Below are 22,495 nucleotides of genomic sequence, written 5' to 3'. Positions count from 1 at the left end.
CCTGAGCCGGTGAGATTTGAACCGCTGACCTGCTGATCTAGCAGTAGCCTGCAGTGCTGCATTTAACCACTGCGCCACCTTGGCTCTTAAAAGAAAGAACTTGGGGACGATGGTGATTTAAACCTGATTGCAAGATTGGTAAGCTCCGACATCAGCGGGAAGATTGCTAGAACTCTTAGTTCCCCCAAATCATAAAAATGTATTGCCGGGTTCCATGAACCTCCCCAGGGAAACAATAAAGCACGTTTTTGCAGTGCAAAAACTCTGTCCCTTTTGGACGCACAGCACAACATTACACAAGCATGAGTAAGGGATGGAACTCCTCACACAAGGCCAGGATGCACATTTTGCCCTGATGAAAACTCCGGATTCCAAACGTGCCTTTCTTTGTCAGGTTCAGCCAGAAAATTAAGCGCTTGAAAACGTGAAAATGAAGCTGAGGAATAGCAACAAGGCCTACTTCAAGGCTTCTGGCCAGTGCGTTACAAGGACATTTTTACACACACACACACACACACACACACACACAGCCTCCAGAGCAGCAGCAGCAGCCAGTTAAACAGATACTTCTTTTTCCTTTTGCATGGAGACCAGAATAAACAAACAAATAAAAACCTAAAAGTCTACCTTGGCTTAGCAGAGGATGGTTTCGATCCATCGACCTCTGGGTTATGGGCCCAGCACGCTTCCGCTGCGCCACTCTGCTGGACTGAAAGCAGGAGGCTGACGGGAGGAGAATAGGCTGATGCAATTTGTCAGCCTGTTCCTGTTCCTGCAAAGCCAGCTCCAGGCCTAATAATGATGCTTGTTGAGCAGAAACATTTCAGTTCCGGCTTGTGAGGGAAACAGAGTGCCAAGCTGTGTTACCTGTACACGGACCCACATCGTTCTGCAGCCTGTCCAGCCAGAATCACTTTTTTTGAGTGAAGAACCAAAGGTGATGGTTGTATACAGATAGTCCTTGCTTTACAATCACAACTTAGCCCAGGATTTCCATTGCTAAGCAAGACACTTGTTAAGTGAGTTTTGCCCATTTTACTACCTTTCTTGCTACAGTTGTTAAATAAACCACTGTGTCAGGGTTCCAAATAACATCCAAAATTAAATCAGAGTCTTGCTCAGAGTTCCAATTTATTAAGAGAGCCATGTTGGCACATCTGTGGAAAACCCTAATCTGAAAGCTTCCCAGTTTTCCCCACCCAACTGAAAGTTCACGATCATGCACCCAAACCCACAAGTCCATCACATGGGCCAATCTTCCACTGCCACGCTGGCAGTTCCACCCATCCAGTTCCGGTCAGGTGCAGAAACAAAGGATGACCTTGTCTTTCTAAAAAGAATTTTGTTATGGCTACATACATAGCATCTAATTCTGTACAATCCTCCCTCCCATTTTCCCACAATAGAAAAGGCATAGTAGAATGATAGAAAGTGTGGCAGGCCAAAGATCCAAAAGGAATATGGCTGTAGGCCTGACACACTGCAGTTGTTAAGTGAATCTGTTTCCCCAGTGACTTCACTGGTCGTAAAAGTTGAAGACATGACCCCGGGACCCCATTGCAACCATCACAAACACATGCCAGTTGCCAAGCACCCGAATATTGTTCAAATGACCCAATCATACTGCAATGATTGTAGGTGTGAAAAATGGTCATAAGTCACATTTTGCAATGCCATTGTAACTTCAAATGATCACTACATGAATGATTGTTAAGTTGAGGACTAACTGTATTCAATCTAAATTTGGCACATACTGGTAGGATAGCATCAGTGGGTGCAGAAGACATGCCAATTCAGAAGACGAGTCAAATCAAAATCCTGGGAGGGATTGAAACTAAGCCTCATGGCTCAGCCTTGTTCTAGAAACTTTTCCAAAAGTGCCTTTTTTCAGGAAGCCACTGGACTTTCTGTTTTTTCTTTGAAGATGTTTCGCTTCTCATCCAAGAAGCAGCTCTGACTGGACGGTGGGGAATGGAAGGATTTATACTCCTTGCAGACAGCTGGTCATTTGCATTCTTTTAGTGAGGCCACTAAAGGCCACCTGAAGGTTTATCTGTGTCATCAGAGACACCTGAGTGGGTCAAGTGGGTGTGGAGCCTTCTTGGAACTGTTGAAAGTTCCATTCCCCCGCCATGAGCCTTGGTGGCGCAGTGGTTAGAGTGTGGTACTGCAGGCTACTTCTGCTGACTGCTGGCAGACTGCAATTTGGCAGTTTGAATCTCACCAGGCTCCAGGTTGACTCAGCCTTCTATCCTTCCGAGGTGGGTAAAATGAGGACCCAGATTGTTGAGGGGCAATAGGCTGACTCTGTAAACCACTTAGAGAGGGCTGTAAAGCACTGCAAAGTGGTATATAAGTCCTAAGTACTATTGTTAATGCTAGTGCTATCCAGTCAGATGTGAAGAAGCTTCTTAGATGAGAAGTGAAACATCTTCAAAAAATAAAAAAACCCAGGGAGTCAAGTTGCCTCTTGAAAAAGCACCTTTGGGACCACCATGACCTGGAGTGTTAGGTAAGCTCCCCGTTGGGAGAGCGAGTGCATTCAGAGAAGCATTGTGAGAGTTGTTTTGGAGAACACACAAACCAGCATACAGAGACACTGCAGTTTAAATAGGCTTTTACTTTCGTGGAAATAGAGGCATCAGAGTCCATCAAACAGTCCAAGTCATACACGGATAAGACAGTCAGTCATCAATGTCTTTCAGGTAAGGGATCATCCAAATAACATAGTCCAGTCATCATATAAACAGTCCGATACACAAAGTTTGCTAACAGTTGCAAAACTTACAATAGTTCATGGCACTTTTTAACAGCCAGCTTCCAAAACACTCAGATCAGATCAGCCCAGCATGTAACGAAACAGAGAATTAACAGTCGTTCTGGCTCCCTCTTATGGCTGATGGGGAAAAACAGCAATCAATCACATTTTACAGTATGATTTAAAGAAAACAGGTACAACATTGTTACCTGATTTATATATTGCCAACCCAACCATTAGATTATATTCTAATATTGAGAATCTCCATAGATACTTTTTCAAGGTCATTTGGCCAAGTTCCCTTATTCCCATCAACCTCCGACTTGGCCTAAGTCCATGGCCAAGTCAGAAAATGGCTTCCCTCAGTTCCTATGCTGCTCCTAAGCATTCCTACCAGGATCAGGCTGGTTGTTGGCATAACTCTCTAGTCTTTATTTTCGGATGGTGGTGATCTAGGATCAGGAGAAAAAGGAGAATTCTGGCATCATAGGAAGGGTGAGATTGGATGTTGACTCAACATTGATGCTGTATCCTTAAAAAGGTGTTTGGTATGGTTCCTCCTAGTGCTCTCCTCCATCTGAAGACAGTTCTTCTGGCAGCACCGTCACACACATATCTACCTATTATCAACTCATCAGCTTTTATGGATGAAACAATAATATGTGGTTCTCTAGCTTTTAGAAAGGCAGTGAAGATCATATATTTTAATTGGACCTGTGGGACTGCTGCTTTTCGCAGTTTTTCATTTTTATCATGTTGGATATAATGTTCACCACTATTTTTATTGCTATTGTACTGTTTTGCTATTGTACACATGTAGAACTCAATGGGGCAACAGGCTAGAAACAGATGTAGTAAATAAAGGAGGTGACTTCTATAGCTTTCCATAGATACATAGAATGAAGGGATTGTTCCAGGGGTGGGTTCCTGCCACTTCTAACCTCTTCTATAGAAGAGGTTTCACAAATCTACAGTACCGTTTAGAACCGGTTCCAGCTCCTTCCCCCTACCTGTCCGCACATCATCAAGATGAAGAGTGAGAGGAGGAATTCTGGGAGTTGAAGTCCACGAGTCTTAAAGCTGTCAAGTTTGAACACCCCTGTGGTTTTTTTCCTAAAGGGTTAGAGGTGAAAGGGTCTTGTAACTTGACAACTTTAAGACTTGCATACTTCAATGCCAGAGTTCCTGAACCAACATGACTAGAGGAGGAATTCTGGGAGTTGAAGTCCACAATTCTTAAAGCTATCAAGTTTGAACACCCCTGGGGTTTTTTTTTCTAAAGGTTTAGGGGTGCAAGGGTCTTGTAACTTGATAGCTTTAAGACTTGCATGCTTCAAATGCCAGAGTTTCTGAGCCAGCATTTTGGTTGCTAAGCAAGAGCATTGTTAAGCGAGTTTCACCATATTTTACAAGTTGGCCATGCCCACCTGGTCACATGGCTGGCAAGCCACTCCCACAAAGCAGGCCACACGTATAGAAGAGGTTCTAGAAAAATTTGAAACCCATCACTGGATTGTTCACATTTAGTCCAGCCTCCTGGTTAGTGCAGGATTTACTGCAGTGCTTCTCCACCTTCTTAACCTTAAGATATGTGGACTTCGGTTCCTAGAATTCCTCAGCCAGCATGGAAATTTAAGTCCGTACATGTTAAAGTTGCTGGAGTTGAAAAACACTGATCTCCTGGCAGATGACTAATCCTGATCAAACTTGTTTCCTTCTATAGTTGGTCCTCGATTTACAACATTTCATTTATTGACCTTCAAAGCTACATCACTGCCAGTGACGTGCGGTAAGCTTTATGGCTGGTGAGGCAGCAATTTTTTTAAACTTGTGGACTTCAACTCCCAGAATTCCACAGCCAGGCATGCTCAGTTCTGATTTAAAGCGACAGTATTTCCCCCCCTTGCAAAATAAGTTTTCTTTCATTCTTTTTCTTCTCCCTCCCCCTCCTTCCTCCCTCTCTCCCTCCCTCCCCCCATCAAACAGACACATGCACACAGAGAAGTTGGATCCCTCTCTCACTCACTCACTCTCAAACAAACACAAACACAGAAGTTGGATTGGATATATTTTCCAATGGCTTGAAAGCAGCTCCTCTGCCATACCCCCCCCATTCCCCTGCTGCCTTCCGATCCGAGCCTTTGATTGCAGGTGGAGCCACGTTGCCTTTTCAAACTTGTAATCAGTGAAGCTGAAAAGGCAACGTGGTTCTGCATGCAATCAAACTTTTTGAATTCCTCCCCCCTCCCCACACATGTACCTTTTCCAGCTGTTTCAGAGAGGATTTCAACTCTGCTCTTGCCTGCCCTCATGAAAAGAAAAAAAAAACGTAAAAAGGAAAGAGCTCTGAGGTCAGACTGAACTAGTTGCTCCCAGAGAACTCTAAAAAGCCTCTAAAAATGCCCTCTATAGGAAGCGAGAAAACCACGTGCCTTCTTTGCATAAGGAATTTTTCGCCTTTTAACCCTTGCTTAACTCTGCTCAAGTGATCATAAAGAGAGTCTAAAGGAGGCACGTGGTTCTCTCGCCTCCCCCTGCAGTTAAGCACTAAGCAGAGTCATCCACTGTGACTCTGTCAGCAACTACCTCAGCCTTTTTCCTTTTACATTTTTTTTCTTTTCATGATGACAGTGGTGAGGCCCTGCCTCCCCTGACTGCACGTCCCTGAACTGCAAAAAGTGACTTATAACTATTTTTCACACTTATGACTGCTTCAGCCTCCCCACAGCCATGTGTTCAAAATTCAGACACTTGGCAACTGACTCATATTTATGATCTTTGCAGTGTCTCTGGATTACGTGATCAGTTTTTATGACCTTCTGACCGGCAAAGTCAGTGGGGAAGCCAGATTCACTTAACAACCGTTGCTACTGACTTAACAACTGCAGTGATTCACTTAACAATTGAGGCAAGAAAAGTTGCAAAATGGGGCAAACCTCACTGAACAAACAGAAATGTTGGGCTCAATTGTGGTCATTAAGTCGAGGACTACCTGTTCTTTCAGCTCCCACTTTTGGGCCTATCTACAGGGACAGTAGCAAAAAGTCAGTTCCCATCTTCTATTTGCTATCATATATACAATAATACAATAGCAGAGTTGGAAGGGACCTTGGAGGTCTTCTAGTCCAACCCCCTGCTAGGCAGGAAACCCTATACCGTTCCAGACAAATGGCTATCCAACATCTTCTTAAAGACTTCCAGTGTTGAGGCATTCACAACTTCTGGAGGCAAGTTGTTCCACTGATTAATTGTTCTAACTGTCAGGGAGTTTCTCCTCAGTTCTAAGTTGCTTCTCTCCTTGATTAGTTACCACCCATTGCTTCTTGTTCTACACTAGGGTGCCCTGGAGAATAGTTTGACTCCCTCTTCCTTGTGGCAACCCCTGAGATATTGGAACGCCATCATGTCTCCCCTAGTCCTTCTCTTCAGTAAATTAGACATACCCAGTTCCTGCAACCATTCCTCATACATTTTCACCTCCAGTCCCCTAATCATCTTTTTTGTTCTTCTCTGCACTCTTTCTAGAGTCTCCACAGCTTTTTTACATTGTGGTGACCAAAAGTGAATGCAGTATTCCAAGTGTGGCCTTACCAAGGCCTTATAAAGTGGTATTAACACATCACGTGATCTTGATTCATATGCCCAGATGTCACTTCAGGGCTAGATATCTACAGTAGGGTTTTCTTTATACCCCTCACCATCTTGGTATCCTGCTTCTGAATTTGCTCCAGTTTCTCAAAGGTCTTTGTTGAACTGGTGATTCCCAGTTCTGGACTGAGGCCTGAATAGAGTCAGAACAGAGTGGAAATGCTACTTCCAATAATCAGTGCTCTGTGCTTCAGTTAGTGTATGCCGATACAGCATTCGTTTTTTTTAGCAGCTGCCTCACACTGCTGGCTCATGTATGTTTGTTTGTTTATTATTTATTGCTGGGCTTGTGTTTAATTTGTACTTGACAAGAATCAAGTACATTTTAGTTGACAATCCCAAGTTTCATTAACAGAGAGATTAAATCAAGATCACGTGAGGTACTAATACCACTCTGTAAAGCTTTAGTAAGACCACACCTAGAATACTGCATCCAGTTTTGGTCACCACAATGTAAAAAAGATGTTCAGACACTAGAACAGGAGTGTCAAACTCGCAGTCCATGGGCCTGATGTGTCATGCGCTGGCCACTCCCACCCCCATTTTAAGGTGGGCAAGTCACAATACATCACGTGCCAACACGGGTTTGACACCCGTGCTCTAGAAAGAGTGCAGAGAAGAGCAACACTGATTGGGGGGACTGGAGGCTAAAACATATGATGAACGGTTGCAGGAACTGGGCATGGCTATTCTAGTGAAGAAAAGAACTAGGAGCGATACGATAGCAGTCTTCCAATATTTGAAGGGCTGCCACAGAGAGGAGGTGATCAAGCTATTTTCCAAAGCATCTAAAGACCAGACAAGGAATAATGGATGGAAACTGATCAAGGAGAGTTTCAACCTAAAAAAAAGGAGAAATTTTCTGACAGTGAGAGCAATCAACCAATGGAACAGAGGTTGCCTTCAGAAGTTGTGGGAGCTTCACCACTGGAAGCTTTCAAGAAGAGACCCGACCCGACTGCCATTTGTCAGAAATGGTATAGTGTCTCCTGCTTGAGCAGGGAGTTGGACAAGATAACCTACAAGGCCCGTTCCAACTCTTGTTATTCTGTATATTCTGTAAGAACACCCAGCTCTAGTTACATATACTACTGCTACATTGCCTCTCTGCCATCCTATTTTTGGTCTGTGCATTTTTCCTACCAGGTGCAGAGCTTTGTATCTTGCATGCAAAGGTTGTAACTTTGCAACCTTGGAGAAAGGGCCATGGACTCTTCAAAAACAGCGAAGATGGCACTCAGGAATTACGGCCCCTTTAAAATGGTATCAACTCCCAGTCAGGCATCCGGAGCTCTCCAGGGTCCTGATCCAGCCACCTTCTAACAGACTCCACATTGCTTGCAATGCATTTTGTCTATGGAGAGTTTCAATCATACAGGTCATGGTTGTCCCAAAGATGCTTCCCCCTCCCCCAAAGGCAACTAGTGTTTCTTGGCTTTTTTTTCCCTTTGAAACAGAACAGAAGAAGCTTCTTGGGTGAGAAGCAAAACATCTTCAAAGAAAAAAAAAATCAAGACAGTCCAGTTGCCTTTTGGAAAAAAAGCACCTTTGGGACTAACATTTTTTAATAAAATTAATCAATCCATCATTGGCTAGCTTGAAGTTCTGTATTAGGAGAAGAGGCTGTTTCCTTTTCAAGTAACCCATAGTTGTTTTGCACCAGACAAAATGCTACAGACCCAATAATAGCTCCAATCAGGATGCATTTTCCTCCTGGCACAGCAAATTCCCCTGTGCCAAGAACACTCTCCTTTTCTGTTTTTAAAAAAAGCTGGCATCCAAATTTATGCATTTTCTATTTGCTTTTGGGTAGTTCCATAGCTCAACATGGATGGTGTTTCACTGTAGATTTGAAGATTCCTGGTTTTGATCCCAGGTTTTGCAAGAAATTGTGCATGATCTTGATTTGCCAAGTCATTATTTATTTATTTATCCCTCTTATTTATCTTTATAAATAACCAAACACGTCTTTCCTATTTTCTCTGCAATGACCACCCTGCGAGGTGGCTTGGACTGAGAGAAAGTGACTAGCCCATAGTCTCCCAGTTGGCTTTCATCCTAAGGTGGGACTTGAACTCACGGTCTCCTGCTTTCTAACCTGGAAAAATAACAATCAACTCAATGTGTATGAAGGCCAACATCAGCTAAAGAACTGCCAGCAATGATTTCACGTCACTGTATGGAAAGTCCAGATCTGGAACTATAATGTTGCTCTTGATGTATCACAAGATTTTTTTTTTTACAAATATTTTATTCAACTTATATTCATCTCACTTATCTGATGCTGGGTGGCTCACATGTTAAAACTGCAAAGACATTTAAATAAAAAACATAAACATAAAGCTGCAGGAAAATGCCTGCCCACAGCTGACAGACAACATAATCATCTTGCAAGCTCCCCACGTCCATAGGATTCCCCGGGCCTGAGGGCACCACATGTGGATGTCTAGTTTAATGAAAAGAAGGAGTAGGGGAGATATGATAGCAGTGTTCCAATATCTCAGGGGTTGCCACAAAGAAGAGGGAGTCAAACTATTCTCCAAGGCACCTGAGGGTAGAACAAGAAGCAATGGGTGGAAACTAATCAAGGAGAGAAGCAACTTAGAACTGAGGAGAAATTTCCTGACAGTTAGAACAATTAATCAGTGGAACAGCTTTCCTCCAGAAGTTGTGAATGCCCCAACACTGCAAGTCTTTGAGAAGATGTTGGGTAGCCATTTGTCTGAAACAGTATAGGGTTTCCTGCCTAGGCAAGGGGGTTGGACTAGAAGACCTCCAAGGTCCCTTCCAATTCTGCTATTGTATTGCATTGTCTTCAGGGACTTCCTGAAAGTTAATCAGGCAAACAGGTTGGATACTGGAAGGATCCCTTCATGACACTGCAGCTGTAAAGTGGATCGCCAAAAATCAGGAATGTGGTAGCATCTTATCTGACCACCCGTTTTATGAAAAGGCATAAAATGGGTTAGTCAGAAAAGGTGATACCAGATTCCTGGTTTGTTTGTTTTTTGCCAGCATAGACTCACAACTTGGGCAATGTTAGACTTCAGGGTTTAGACAACAGATTTTGTGATGTTTTGCCAGCAAGTCTGACTGACACCTTTAGAGGCAGGATGATCGGCAATGCAGACCACAGCAACTGAGCAAGGACTGAGCTCACGCCTTTATAGCCAGGTGTCCTGACTTCTGATTGGCTTTTACCCAAGCTGGTTGCTGATTGGCCCAGGTTGCTGAGAGCCAGTCAGTTCTTTCATGGTGGGTGGAAATGGTGTTCTATTTGTTGAAGCACATTGGAACACATCAGCACGAGGCCCATGGCATATACATAGGATTAGGCCTGCTGCTTAAATAAGCTCACTGCTCATTTTCTAGCGCAGGGGTCCCCAACCTATGGTCCGTGGACTGACACCGGGCTGCGGCCTACCAGCAACCAGGCCGCGCAAACAAGCGAAGTCCCATCTGCAGGAAGCAGGCAGCACAAGAAACCACGCTACCTTTTCGGGTCCACGGAAAGACCTCCACGGAACCAGTCCCTGGTGCCCAAAAGATTGGGGACTACTGTCCTAGAGGATTCTGTGAAGCTTTTTTTCCTAAGGCACAAGTTGTTTCAAGCAAGTTGTTTCAATTATTAGGGTACAGAAATAGTCCAGGCACTGTGTCTTGAGGGAATGTCTTTAAAACGTATCATGAACTATAAACAGAATTGCAGAATGCTCATCACACACACACACACCCTTTGTTCATTATGAACACATCTTTTTTTTTTAAGCTGTTAGGAATATAATTCTAACGGTTGGGTTGGCAATATATAAATCATGTAACAGTGCTATACCTGTTTCTTTAAATCATACTGTAAAATGTGATTGGTTGCTGTTTTTCCTCAATCAGCCATAAGAGGGAGCCAGAATGTCTGTTAATTCGCTCTCTGTTTCTTAGATGCTGGGCTGATCTGTAAGTGCCGTGAGCTATTGTAAGTTTTGCAACTGTTAGCAAACTTTGTGTACCGAACTGATTATATGATACTGGACTATGTTATTTGGATTATCCCTTAATTGAAAGACATTGATGACTCACTGTCTTATCCGTATATGACTTGGACTGTTTGATGGACTCTGATACCTCCATTTCCATGAAAGTAAAAGCCTATTTAAACTGCAGTGTTTCTGTATGTTGGTTTGTGTGTTCTCCAACACAACTCTCACAACGCTTCTCTGAACGTACTCACTCTCCCAATGGGGAGCTTACCTAACAAAAGCCAAATTCTCTTTCTGTTCCGGTTGATGGCAAGGTTGTTCGATAGAACTATTAGTAAAACCAAAGATGGAAAATGTTTGAGATTCTTCTGATTTCAGATACATACAAAAGTTACCTATTTATCATGTCACGTTTACCACTGCATTCACTTTCTTTCTTAGTTATGTCTCTGACTTTATTCTTCTGATCAAGGTCACCCTTGGCATTTTGATTAAGGCTCAGTAGACTTTGTCCCAAATCTCTTAATTGGGGGGGGGGGAGTAGACTTGAAATTGCTACACGCAAAGACAATGTCAGCATCTCACTTATTTTCTAGACTCTTGAGTTCATACGACATGCCTAATAAGCAAAGGCAGACTCGGTAGTTGTGTTCACATAAGAGTCCCATAAATCAAGGACTACCTGTAACCATCTGCAAGTTCTAGCATCATCCGAGAAGAAACCTGCTAATTTACACCATGGCAATCAGGAAGAAAAGGAAGTTCCCACCCTGATGTATCTCAGAACATGTTGGCTGTAGATAAGCAGTTTAGTTGTCAAGAGCTCTTGTAATTCCATCCCTTTCTCCTTAATAAATCTCACTAAAGAAGACTCTGTGAGAATCATGCTTGGAAAAGATGCCACAGAACAGTATGACTTATTTACAGCATACTTGCTCAGTTTGTGAATCCTGTACCCTGGTCAGGCATATTCAAGAGCTGCAGGACTGGAAGGGGGCTATTCAGGCCCTGAAATCCAATCTAACAGTGCAAAAATGCACATTAAAGCAGCCCCAAGAGATAACTATCCAGCCTCTGATTAGACACCTCCAGGGAAGGGGAATCACATCTCTATGCTGGTTCACAGGTTCTACTGATCACTGATGATGTCATCACATTCAGTCTGTTTATCCAGGTCAGGGGTGTCAAACCTGATTGCATCGCGGGCCATATTGTGACGTATCAGGATGTTTATTGCCTTTGTGGAGCTGGGGTGGGTGTGGCTTGCGCAGGCCATATCCGGCCCGCAGGCCACCAGTTTGACAGGCCTGATCTAGATCTTTTGTATCATTACGCTGTTTCTGACTACAGCCGCAATAATACTTCGGGCTCAAACGCTGACGCATCAGAATGTCAGTGAAAAGGATGCTGCCAGCTATATACAAGTGCATGCATTACTAAAACTCTCCCGTTTATCTTTGTGTAACTTTCCACTGGGCAAAACGGTACATTGATGGGCAACAATTTTTTTTCCTACCAAGATACCTCAAAAGAGTGAACTTGTAGAAGGTGTCCAACCTCTGAGACCAATTGACTCCCACGAAAGCGAAATTTGGGAAATTTTATAGAGTATTTTATGACATAAAAATGATCATAAAAGCATTTCATGACACAATAAAAACATCATAAAATACGTCCTGTGGTCAACTGCTGAGGTTTGGCTGTGCTATACAGGTCAACATGGTCTACTTTCAAGGAAGAGGCATCTCTGAATGTCCCTTTGAACCTTTAAGAACTTTTCCAGTCAAGGCAGTATACTAAAAGCTCAGTTGTTGTGGCCCACCAGCGGCCAGCAGAGCTGGCAGCAGATTCAGACAGTGAGGAGGTCGGGGAGGAAGATGGGCCAGTCCTGGAGTCTGGGGAAGGCTCTGATGAGGGCTCTGCATCTAAGGCCATCTGGTAGTTATTTGCTGCCTCCGGAGCCTGACATCAGGAAGGCAGAAGAACAACAGGAGCCCATTCCCAGTGGGCGCATCTGCAGAGCTGCCAGAAGGCAAGAACAATTAAGAAGTCAGAGTCGACTTGGGAGTAAGGCTTGGAGATGATTGGCTCGTCCCATAAGACATAAAAGAGGAGCGAACAGGACGTGAGCAATTGCAGGAAGCAATTTGTTCATCTGATCGGTTCAAGCTTTGAAAAGTTCTGTTTGACTCTGTGCCAAACTTTGGCCTTGCTCTGCATTTGCCAATTAGGTCTCTGGCAGCATTCCCAGAGAGAAATGGGTCAGAACATCAGCAACTTGTTGAAGGAATCTGGTTGGAAAAGATCTCTGAAACGGTGACTCAAGAGGACATGGGTTTGAGAACTGGTGGGGGGGAAGAGGGCGATGGTCCCGCACACGCGGCAGGCAAGCACACAGCTCCACATGCACAAGAACTGGGCAAGCCCGCATGCTGCTCACACAAACGGAGCGTGTGCAGTCGCCTGCTGTTCATGTGAGTGGGGATATGCCTGCCACATCGGTAGCCCGGTTCCGAAAAGCTCAAGGCTTGGTAAAGGGCCACGGCCTGGGGGTTGGGGACCCCTGGTCCAGTCAATGCTAATCCCCACAGTGGCAAAGCAAACTAAGAGTGGATTTGACATCCAGTGTGATCTCTGTCAAAACCTTTCTATGAATTCAACATTTTTTTTAAAAAGGGGGAGTTTGCTTAAGGAGGAAAAAATGGCTTTTCCCAACGTTAAGAAACCACCCGGTTGCCTGCCCTGTACTGAAAAAGAGGCCACTAGGTCAAGAAGAGTCTCTCAAATTCGGAAAATTTATATGGTTTTCTCCTTCCATGCGCATTGGGACTAAACTGGTGGCTTTTTGAAAGAGTCTTGAACCAGGTTAGGGATCTAGGCCTAAGGACCCATTTACATCCCATCCAGCTGTGCGCCGAATGACCATCTGCAAACTGACTGCACTCATGCAGATCATTTAAGCTGCCAGAGAATAACGCTAACCCTGTCATGTCGTTCGTCAAACCTACAGTACGCTGATACTGTGCATCCCTCGGAATTCTCAAATGGAAGAGGCGACTTGGAACAACACATCTGCACTTCCCCTATCAGTGCATCCTTAAGTCAAGTGTCTTTTTCTAGGAGAGCCGTACAAGGCAAGGAAAAAGACTCGGCCTCTTTAAAGAGATGCAGACCAGTATGTCATCCCCCTCTGGACAGGCTCTGAATTTTTCCTGTTCCTTTGCAATCCAGGCTCCTGCACAGCCTCACTGTCCCCAAGCTAGGATACTGGATATCACCCCTTTGGCATACCCTAAAAGGCTTAGTAAACCTGCAAACAGGCCCAACACATTTCCAGGGGAAGCTTCTTTCAGCTCAAGAGGCCTTTGTTTGTGGGATCCTTCAGAAATGTCCTCCGTTGATCATTTCCATCCCTCCTCCTGCCTTGCTCCTAGTTTAATGTTTGGGTTTCGCTGGAACTGAAACAGGAGTTTCCCTCGAGGTCAGTGCCCCCCCCCACCCGCCCATATCTTTCCCATAGATTTGTTGCGAAGGAAGATCTGGTGTTCCTCCACCCCAGCCGAAAGGCCCGTTCGATCAAAGACAGCATCACATCTCGCAACTCAAGCTTTCTAGACCTCTAGCTGCCACCCTGGCTCTTTTCTTGTGAATATCCCATGGCTAGGTTTAAAGGCTGAGCTGCGAGCGGGACCTCGGCCCCCTTGGGTGCTATCACCCGATTCTTCCCACTCTGCACGGATTTCTTCATACACAGCAAGGTACAGTTCCCCAATAAAATGTATCCCACCGCCGGAGCGGTTAAGGGGTTCCCTTTCCGGCAGGTTTCTCTCTCGTGCTGGAGCAGGGAGGCCCGGCGTCGGTAGCTTTTCCCGCAGTCTTTGCAACTGTAGGGCCTCTCCCCAGTGTGCACCCGTTTATGCTGGCTGAGGTTCGAACTGTTGCTGAAACTCTTCCCACAGTCTGTGCATTTGTGCGGCCTCTCGCCCGTGTGGATTTTGAGATGCCGGCGGAGCTGGGATTGGCATGGCCACCGCTTGCCACAGTAGGAGCATTCGTAGGATGGGGTCTTGGCTGGTTGAGCGAGGTCAGCACGCGGGCCGCTCTTCCTCACACATCCGGTGGCTGCCTTTTGGGGGAGGTGCTCAGGGACCCTCTCCTGGCTGGGGCTCCTGTCTGAATCGATTTCCCTGCAAGTCACATTTTTTCTTGGCAACTTCCTGGCTGAGTTTCCTTGGGGGTGTCTCGGTCTCTCCTGACTTCCTGGCCTTCCTGCTACTTCAGGTACCTGGAGAAATGTCCCTCTGCCTCTTTCTGGGGAGATGTCACCAAATTCAACCAACTGGGCATTTTCCCGATGAAGATTTAGCTCCTCATTCTCACCTCCTGAAGCAAAGCAAGGATGCAGGTTAGTCTGTCCTCCTATGTTTTTTGAGGACATCCTGGTTAATTCTCCGTGCTCCATTCCCTCTGAGTGGTGGCTTCGGCACCTTTCTCCGTCACCTGCCCAAAGAGAATCACAAACTCAGTCTAAAACATTGGCGCTGAACTTCAGAAAATCTGACAACTTTCCTAAAACAATAGAGGAGTTGACAGAATCAGATAGGATGCCGATGAGTGTAGCGCTAGCAATAGCGCTTAGACTTATATACCTGCTTCTCAGGGCTTTACAGTTCTAAGCAGTTACCAGGGTCAGCATATTGCCCCCCCAAAAAATCTGGGTCCTCATTTTACCGACTTCGGAAGGATGGAAGGCTGAGTCAACCATGACCCAGTGAGATTTAAAACTCCTGGAGTGAGCAGTGAGTTAGCCCTGCAGTACTTCATTCTAATCACTGCACCACCACGGCTCTTAAAAGAGGAGTTTAACACCTTCCTTTACAGTAGATGAACTAATTGTAGTATACTTATGATGTTATCAAGTTTGGATAATGAGGTGTCTGCAAGAAAGCAGAGAGTTCAGAGAGCACCAAGTCCTCTCATTTCAACCCTGAGCTGCAAATATTTTCCTTTAGTAGAACTGATCCTACTTTATTGTACAACTAAATTAACAGAATCTTGCACGTCTGAAACCTCCCACCATCCCCTTTATAGTCTGAGAAACTAGGGAGGATCCCTTCTGAGCCTCTTTCTCCACCCAGTGTGCAGCTAAGGGCTACTCCCTCTCTTATCTGACCATTCCCCTAGGCAATGTCTCTGGGCTCAGCTTTGTCTTTCCATCACCACATGAAAATGACTCAACCATCCCAAATTGGGAATTTAGCAGGAAAGGTTTTCTTTTCCCCCCCTACAATAGGCTGCCACAGCCTAGCGTCAGAATTTTGTGAGCAGAAGCTTCAGTCTCTAGTAGGTCCCAACTAGTGGTGGGATTCAGCCGGTTCGCACCTATTCGGGAGAACCGGCTGTTAACATTCTAAGCAGTTCGGCGAATTGGTTGTTGGAAGAAATCTTATTTTGTTTTTTTCCCCACTTTACAGGGCTAATCCTGTAAGGAAGGCAGGAAGGAAACATTCTGGTGTTGTTTCTAGCCTCATCTTTTTTGCACTGTTTACAGTAACTGCCTCTCTGGTTAATCCTTATTACATTCTACCAGCTAAGGTGAAGCGCCCATCGGCGTGAGTGACATTGACTTGGCCACGCCCACATGACCACCGAGCCATGGCCACCCAGCTGGTCATTAGGGCGGAGAACTGGTTGTTAAATTATTTGAATCCCACCACTGGCCAACCATTCTTGAACTAAGGTACCTCAAATGGCTAATTTGCAGAATGCGTCCAAAGTCTGATAAAACATTTGATGATATAAACATTTAACATAAAACTGTTTACAAGCAATCCTCAACTTATGACTTAGCAACCGTTCAGAGTTATGAAAGACTTATCTGGGAACTATTTACAACCAGGGTTCAAAGTTGTAATGGTGTCACAGTCACATACCCCCCGCCCCCCACATACACACACAGCCATGTGACTAAACTTTTGGCACTCGGCAACATCCTTCAGCCTTGTGTCCCAAAGGTGCTTTTTCAAGAGGCAACTGGGCTTTCTGGTTTTCCTTTGAAGACATTTTGCCCTTCATCCAAGATGTTTCTTTGGAGCTGAAGAAGCTCCTTGGGTGAGAAGGGAAACGTCTTCAAGGAAAAAAAAAGTCCAGTTCTGTTCTGTCCCATGATTCTAATGAATATGCAAACACAGGCTTGGCTGTCTGCCATGACTAATGACGGAGATAAAGCCACCCCTTGGCTAGGATCCTAGAAACTCTATCTTCAAGAAACCAAGATTAGACTTACGGAATGCTTTCTCAATGGCTAGTAAAGTGGACTGTTGTTTCCTGCAAAGATTCCCCTCCCATCGCTCCACCTATAAGCTCTTTGGGAGGGGCCACAACAATAGCCACCTGTCCCTATTTCCTTCCATGACGTCTTCTCCACAGCTGCTCCCTTCTCTTCTCAGCTCTTATATCATATCAGGGATATGTTTAATAAATAAATAAATAAATAACCTCCCTCTGTTCCTCCTCACTGCTCCCTGACTCAGATGCCACCTGGTGGCCAACAGGCCTCTCTAGTCCCTGCTCTGACTCCAAACACCCTCCAGAGTCTTCTTCATCCTCCAGAGCAGTCCCATAATGGTCATCGCTGTCAGAGTCCACCAACAGCTCAGCCGGCTGCTGCTGGGCCACAACAAGTTGCCTCTTGAAAAAAAACACCTTTGGGACAACCATGACCTGGATGACTGAGGATCTCCATAGACACCCATGATTGCAATTCAGGACGTTGGCAACCCGCGTGCAATTCTGACAGTTACAGCCTTTTGCTCCATGGGATCACCATTTACAACCTTCACTGCTGGCTTCTGATAGGCAAAATCAATGGGGAAGCCAGCAGGTGGTCGCAAATGGTGATCACATGACCATGGCCAGCACAGAATTCCCCTAACGATGGTAACTGGATGTAGCACAACTGCTGTCATAAGCCAGTATGGTCACGTGATGTTGTGCTTCACAACTGCGTAGCTTAGTATGGAGTGGCTGGTCTCATCTCCTGTTGTCAACCGAACACTATTTATATAGACAACTTGAGCTTGGATTTAAAGCCACTCGCTGTCATGTTCAGCCTCTCCTTCCACCAACACTTACTGAATAAGGGAGGCTCATCATCACTACCTCGCTCAACCTCCGTGGAGTTCCCCGGCTCCTCTGCATCTGATGGGTCCAATTCTGCCTTGGGGGAGTTAACAATCACCTCTTCATACGGCTCCAGGTCCTGCAGGGGCACAATCCAAATCAATATGACAGGGTCGAGGCATCACAGAGATTAAAATGTTGAATTGCACAGCAATGATGAACATGAGCCGAGTATGGAAAAACAATGACTTCAGCCTGGCAACCAAATGTAGGTTAGTTTATTATGTTCCTGGTAGCTACCCAAGGTTGGGAAAGTTGGACCTTAAAAAAGGAAGATAGGAAGAAATAGACTCGTTTGAGCTGTGGTGCTAGAGAAGATTCCTGTGTATCCCTTGGATAGCAAAGGTTGTTCTGAGCGAGGCTTCCCAAGAGCATGAAGCAAACTCCTTGTCAGACAAAAACCCCTTTTATTAATTTACTGTGGATTTTGCTCATTCATATCCAGGAGTCTTTCAAGGGAGGATTTACAGTCACCGACCTTATCTGGCTTGGAGAGCTGACAGGCCGATATCTGCAAAAGTTGGCAAGGAGTCTCAGAGAGTCACGAACCAATTAAGCGAACTAATTGTCTCCTGCAAACTCCACTCCCCTTTCGCTCCTCTTTTATTTCCTCTGGGAGAAGCCATTCATTGTCCACCTGTGGCCTTACTCCCAAGTCGACCCCTGTTCTTTAGCTGTTCCCTTCGTCTGGCAACTCTGCGCATGCGCACACTGGGAACAGGCTCCAGCTGTTCGTCTGCCTCACCGATGTCTGACTCTGAAGGCAGCTGATCACTGGCATACGGCTCTGGCCCCTTCTCTGCCTCCGACACAAAGCCCTCATCTTCCACAGACTCCAGAACTGGCCCATGTTCCTCCCCAACCTCCTCGCTGTCCGAATCTGCTGCCTGCTCTGCTGGCGGGCCACAATAAAGGTGACTAACAAGGAATCCCTGGAAGGCATAACACCAGACATTTCACTTGAAGGCAAAATCACAAAATGGCGTCTCACTCATTTTGGCCATGTTATGGGGAGGAATTCACTGGAGAAAAGTAGTTACGTTTGCAAGAGTTAGCGGTAAAAGGAAACAGGCTGTCAAAAGAATATGATGGCTGGACTCCATCAAAGCTGATACCAGCCAGAGCACAGAACAACTCAAAGAAGCAGTGCAAGATTGGAAGATGCAGAGAAACCTGACCCAGAGAATCACAAAGTGTTAGCCTCCACTGAATGGTCATCCTCCTCATCCTCCTCATCTCTTACCCTATGCTGTGATCAGCACCAAGGCTGCCCTCCAACACAGGACAATTGGAAGCTCAGGACAATCAGCCGGCATTTATTTCCAGTTTTTGGCCAAACTGGCATATATATATATATATATATATATATATATATATATATGTATGTATGTATGTATGTATGTATGTATGTATGTATGTATGTATGTATGTATGTATGTATATGTGTGTATGTATATGTGTGTGTGTGTGTGTATAGATAGATAGATAGATAGATAGATAGATAGATAGATAGATAGATGATAGATAGATAGATAGATAGATAGATAGATAGATAGATAGATTTTACAACCCCCGGTATGCCCAAATATGGGAGGAAGATCACTACTTCCATTCTCTGTCCTTCGGCTCGTCACAAGAGACCATCCAGACAGAACCCAATATTTTTTTACTGTTGCCTTTTTGTTACATTGTTATATTTGTGCTGATAAATAAATAAAGGGAGACTAGTATAGATCTATTTCAAGCTATTTAGCTCTCATCAGCTAGCCATACCCTTACTGGGAATCGAGCCTGTGCTGTATTGCCTCTACATACATACATACATGTATGTATGTATGTATGTATGTGTATGTGTATGTATATATATATGTGTGTGTGTGTGTGTGTGTGTGTGTGTATGTGTATGTATGTATGTATGTATTTTGTGTCACAACCCCTGGTATGCCCAAATATGGGAGGAAGCATACTGCTTCCTTTCTCTGTCTATCGGCTCACCCTAGGAGACCATCCAGACAGAAAGCCATTATTTTTACTGTTGCCCTTGTTACATTATTTATCAGCACAAATGCTATATATAGGGGTGGTGGGGTTCCTTTTACGACCGCTGCAAAAAATGTTGTAAAATTGGGTTTTATGACTGTTAGGACTTACAAATGCAATGGGCAGGCTCCATTAAGGTTGTAATTTGAGGACTACTTCTATGCCCCAGCCAAGAATCTGGGAAAGTTCTTACCTGCCGTCTTCTCTGTAGATTCAGGAGGAAATCCTCTGCCAGAGTGACAGCCTGGGCACAGGTCTGGGGTCTGCCTTCTCTTACCCAACCTTGTACATCCTCAGGCAGGATGGTCAGAAGCTGCTCCAGGACCACCAGTTCCAAGATCTGCTCCTTTGTGTGCCTCTCCGGCTTCAACCACTGGTGGCAAAGCTTCCAAAGCTGCTCACAAACATTTCTGGGGCCTTCAGCTTCCTGGTAGCGGAACCGATGGAAATGCTGGCTCTGCTCTTCCAAGCTATCCATGTCCTCACCCCAAATCTCATCTTTTACTTCCACAGAAGAACGTGGGTCCTTCTCACAGGGCCTGCAGGCCTTCTGGCTGAACACCTCTTCTCTAGATCTTAGCTTGGTCTCTGCGGTGCCCTTCAAGGAGGGAAAAGAAGCTTGAAATCCTTTAGGACTCTCCTCCGGTGGGGGTTGGAGGAGCTGTGGACATCTTTCTGGGAAATAGGGTGCCTGCACGGTCTTCGGGAATTTCTGCCACTGGGTTTCCCAGCGCTGTTGCAGTCCGTCTTCCGGTTCCTGCTTGATTGGCTTCAAAAGTTTCTGAAACTGAAGCTCAGCCCCAATTCCAGCATGGGTGGCCTGAAGGCCCTTCTGTACAGCCCTGGTTTTTTTCTCTTTTCCACCACCTTTCAGTTCCATTTTGACTTCCTTTTGCCCTGTGAATTAAAAGCAAGGTTGCCAACATCATTCCTGATCTCGTTTTGCTTTATTCCTTCCAAAGGTCCCCCCCCACCCCCCGGCAGGCTGAAGTCTTAAGAAGGGGTGAAGTTCAGCAGACACAAATGACACAAACACATACTAATACACCTGTTGACTACAGCTAGAACAACATTTGCCCTATGCTGGAAACAAAGTAATATTCCCCCGTGGCACGACAAAACCGCGCTGGTCAAAATTGCGGCAATAAAATTGCGGCGCTAAAGCCGCAACGTCAACACCGTGCATCATCACCGCCGCGACAACAGCGTGGCAACAGAAGGGCGCTTTAAAACGGCGCCGCGGCAGAAAGCCGACTTCATTTAAGGTAAGCGTTAGGATTAGGTTTAGGGGTTTGTTTTAGGGTTTGTTTTAGGTTTAGGTTTAGGGTTAGGGTTAGGTTTAGGGTTAGGGTTAGGTTTAGGGTTAGGTTTAGGGTTAGGGTTAAGTTTAGGGTTAGGTTTAGAGTTAGGTTTAGCGTTAGGGTTAGGTTTAGGGTTAGGTTTAGGGTTAAGTTTAGGGTTAGGTTTAGGGTACTGAGTGCTTGGGAATGCACGATTTTGCCCTCCGCGATTATGTCATCGCGGTAGGGTCGCATTTTTCCTTAGCGCTTAGAACGGCGCGAATTAGTCTTCGCACTTATGTCTCCGCGCAGAAGGGCTTCGCGGATTTGTGGTGGAACCATATTCCCCCAGATGAATTAGTGATTCAGAAAATGTTAGATTGTGCAGAAATTGACAAGTTAACATTAAGATTAAAGGACAAAGAAGAGCCTGAATACTATGAAATTTGGGATAACTGGTATAAATGGTTGCATTAACAGGAATGAAATTAATTCAGCTGGGAAACAATAGAGAAATGTATAGAATGTATATAAATATAGAAGTGATGTAAGATTGATATATACAGGTATGATGACATAACAATGTTAATGTGATTTGTAAGATGTTATAGAGGGGGAAAAACAATAAAAAAATCTGGTTTAAAAAAAGAGAAAGAAAGTTGCAGAAGTCCTAAGTTTTCTTTTGCGCCTCCACCCCCCCCCCCACTCCCAGTTTTCAATAATTCCTGAAGTGAAGAACATATCCAAACTCTATAGTAGTGCTTCTCACCCTTGGCAACTTTTAAGAAGTGTGGACTTCAGCTCCCAGAATTCTCCATAGGACTTGTGAATTCTGGGAGTTGAAGTCCACTCCTCTTAAAGTCGTCCAGGTTGAAAAACACTGCTCTAGTCTAGTGCAGCCTGTAAGGAAAGAAAGTCTCCTTCCTGCACCTTAAAAAAAAAAAAACAGAAATAAAGGGAAAATTCAATCTGATTTATTCTGCATCGATCAACCTGAGATTACAGGCAAATGAACCAGCAAACTACTCCTTGCCCATTGTAGAGTGGATCCAAGTCCTGAACTAACTAACTTCCCTTTCATCTTTCCATTTTGATCTCCCTTCCGAATAAGATAATTTGGGGGGGGGGGGGGGAATCCTGCCGGATAGGCAAAGCAGTGCTCTGGAGATCTATCTCCCAAATCTTTCCTTGAAGGGACCGGGGCTCTGCATCTCTTTCTTCTGAATTCCTCTCTTGGTCTCAAGAGAATCGGGGAAGGGAACACAGAATCGTAAGGCTCAAGGGGACCTCAGAGGTCTTCTAGTCTAACCCCCTGCTCAAGGCAGGAGACCTTAAACTATTCGGGTCAAACTGTTGCCCAGATTATTTTGGGAAACCACCAGCGATGGACTAACCTGGGGCAATGCAGATCTTCCCTGCAGGAGATGCTTTTTTTTTTTTTAAGCCTTGCAAAAAAGCTAAATCTTCCTCCCGGCGCCTTCCTTTGACTCACCTCCTCCTCCTCCTTGCAGACGTTGCATTGCAGCCTGTTGATCTCCGTCAACGGTGCTCCTCTCGAGCTGCAAAAGGGAAATAAATAAATGCAATACAGAACTGAGCTTCTCACTAGTCAA

General features: G+C 45.0%; 1 protein-coding gene and 1 non-coding gene across 2 annotated transcripts; both read right to left on the bottom strand.

The window, feature by feature from the left end:
- Positions 1-634: 634 nt before the first annotated feature.
- Positions 635-706, bottom strand: TRNAM-CAU (transfer RNA methionine (anticodon CAU)). The gene has a single exon. It is a non-coding gene; the product is annotated as a tRNA-Met (tRNA).
- A 13,197-nt stretch (positions 707-13,903) lies between these two features.
- Positions 13,904-22,495, bottom strand: LOC106538295 (zinc finger protein 202). Its single transcript, XM_014052743.2, has 4 exons — positions 22,375-22,495; positions 19,796-20,499; positions 17,515-17,641; positions 13,904-14,880 (listed from the first exon to the last, which is right to left on the bottom strand). Exons 1-4 carry the CDS (start codon positions 22,400-22,402, stop codon positions 14,000-14,002), a joined length of 1,740 nt encoding a protein of 579 aa, XP_013908218.2. The 5' UTR covers positions 22,403-22,495; the 3' UTR covers positions 13,904-13,999.

The sequence above is a fragment of the Thamnophis sirtalis genome, unplaced genomic scaffold, assembly GCF_051295495.1.
Source record: "Thamnophis sirtalis isolate CommonGarterSnake01/CBP01778 unplaced genomic scaffold, rThaSir2_p1.2 scaffold_3, whole genome shotgun sequence".
In the NCBI taxonomy this organism is placed as follows: Eukaryota; Metazoa; Chordata; class Lepidosauria; order Squamata; family Natricidae; genus Thamnophis; species Thamnophis sirtalis.
Note: the sequence above shows the minus strand (reverse complement) of the source record. Positions and strands in the feature narration are given on the sequence as shown.

What these genes read in the sequence shown, in the direction of transcription:
- LOC106538295 (XM_014052743.2), bottom strand. Translation starts at nt 22,402, where the DNA reads ATGCAACGTCTGCAAGGAGGAGGAGGAG. An exon ending in ATCTACAGAGAAGACGGCAG is followed by an intron (nt 17,642 to 19,795) that starts GTAAGAACTTTC and finishes GTGCCCCTGCAG; the next exon opens with GACCTGGAGCCGTATGAAGA. An exon ending in TGATGAGCCTCCCTTATTCA is followed by an intron (nt 14,881 to 17,514) that starts GTAAGTGTTGGT and finishes CTCTTTGGGCAG; the next exon opens with GTGACGGAGAAAGGTGCCGA.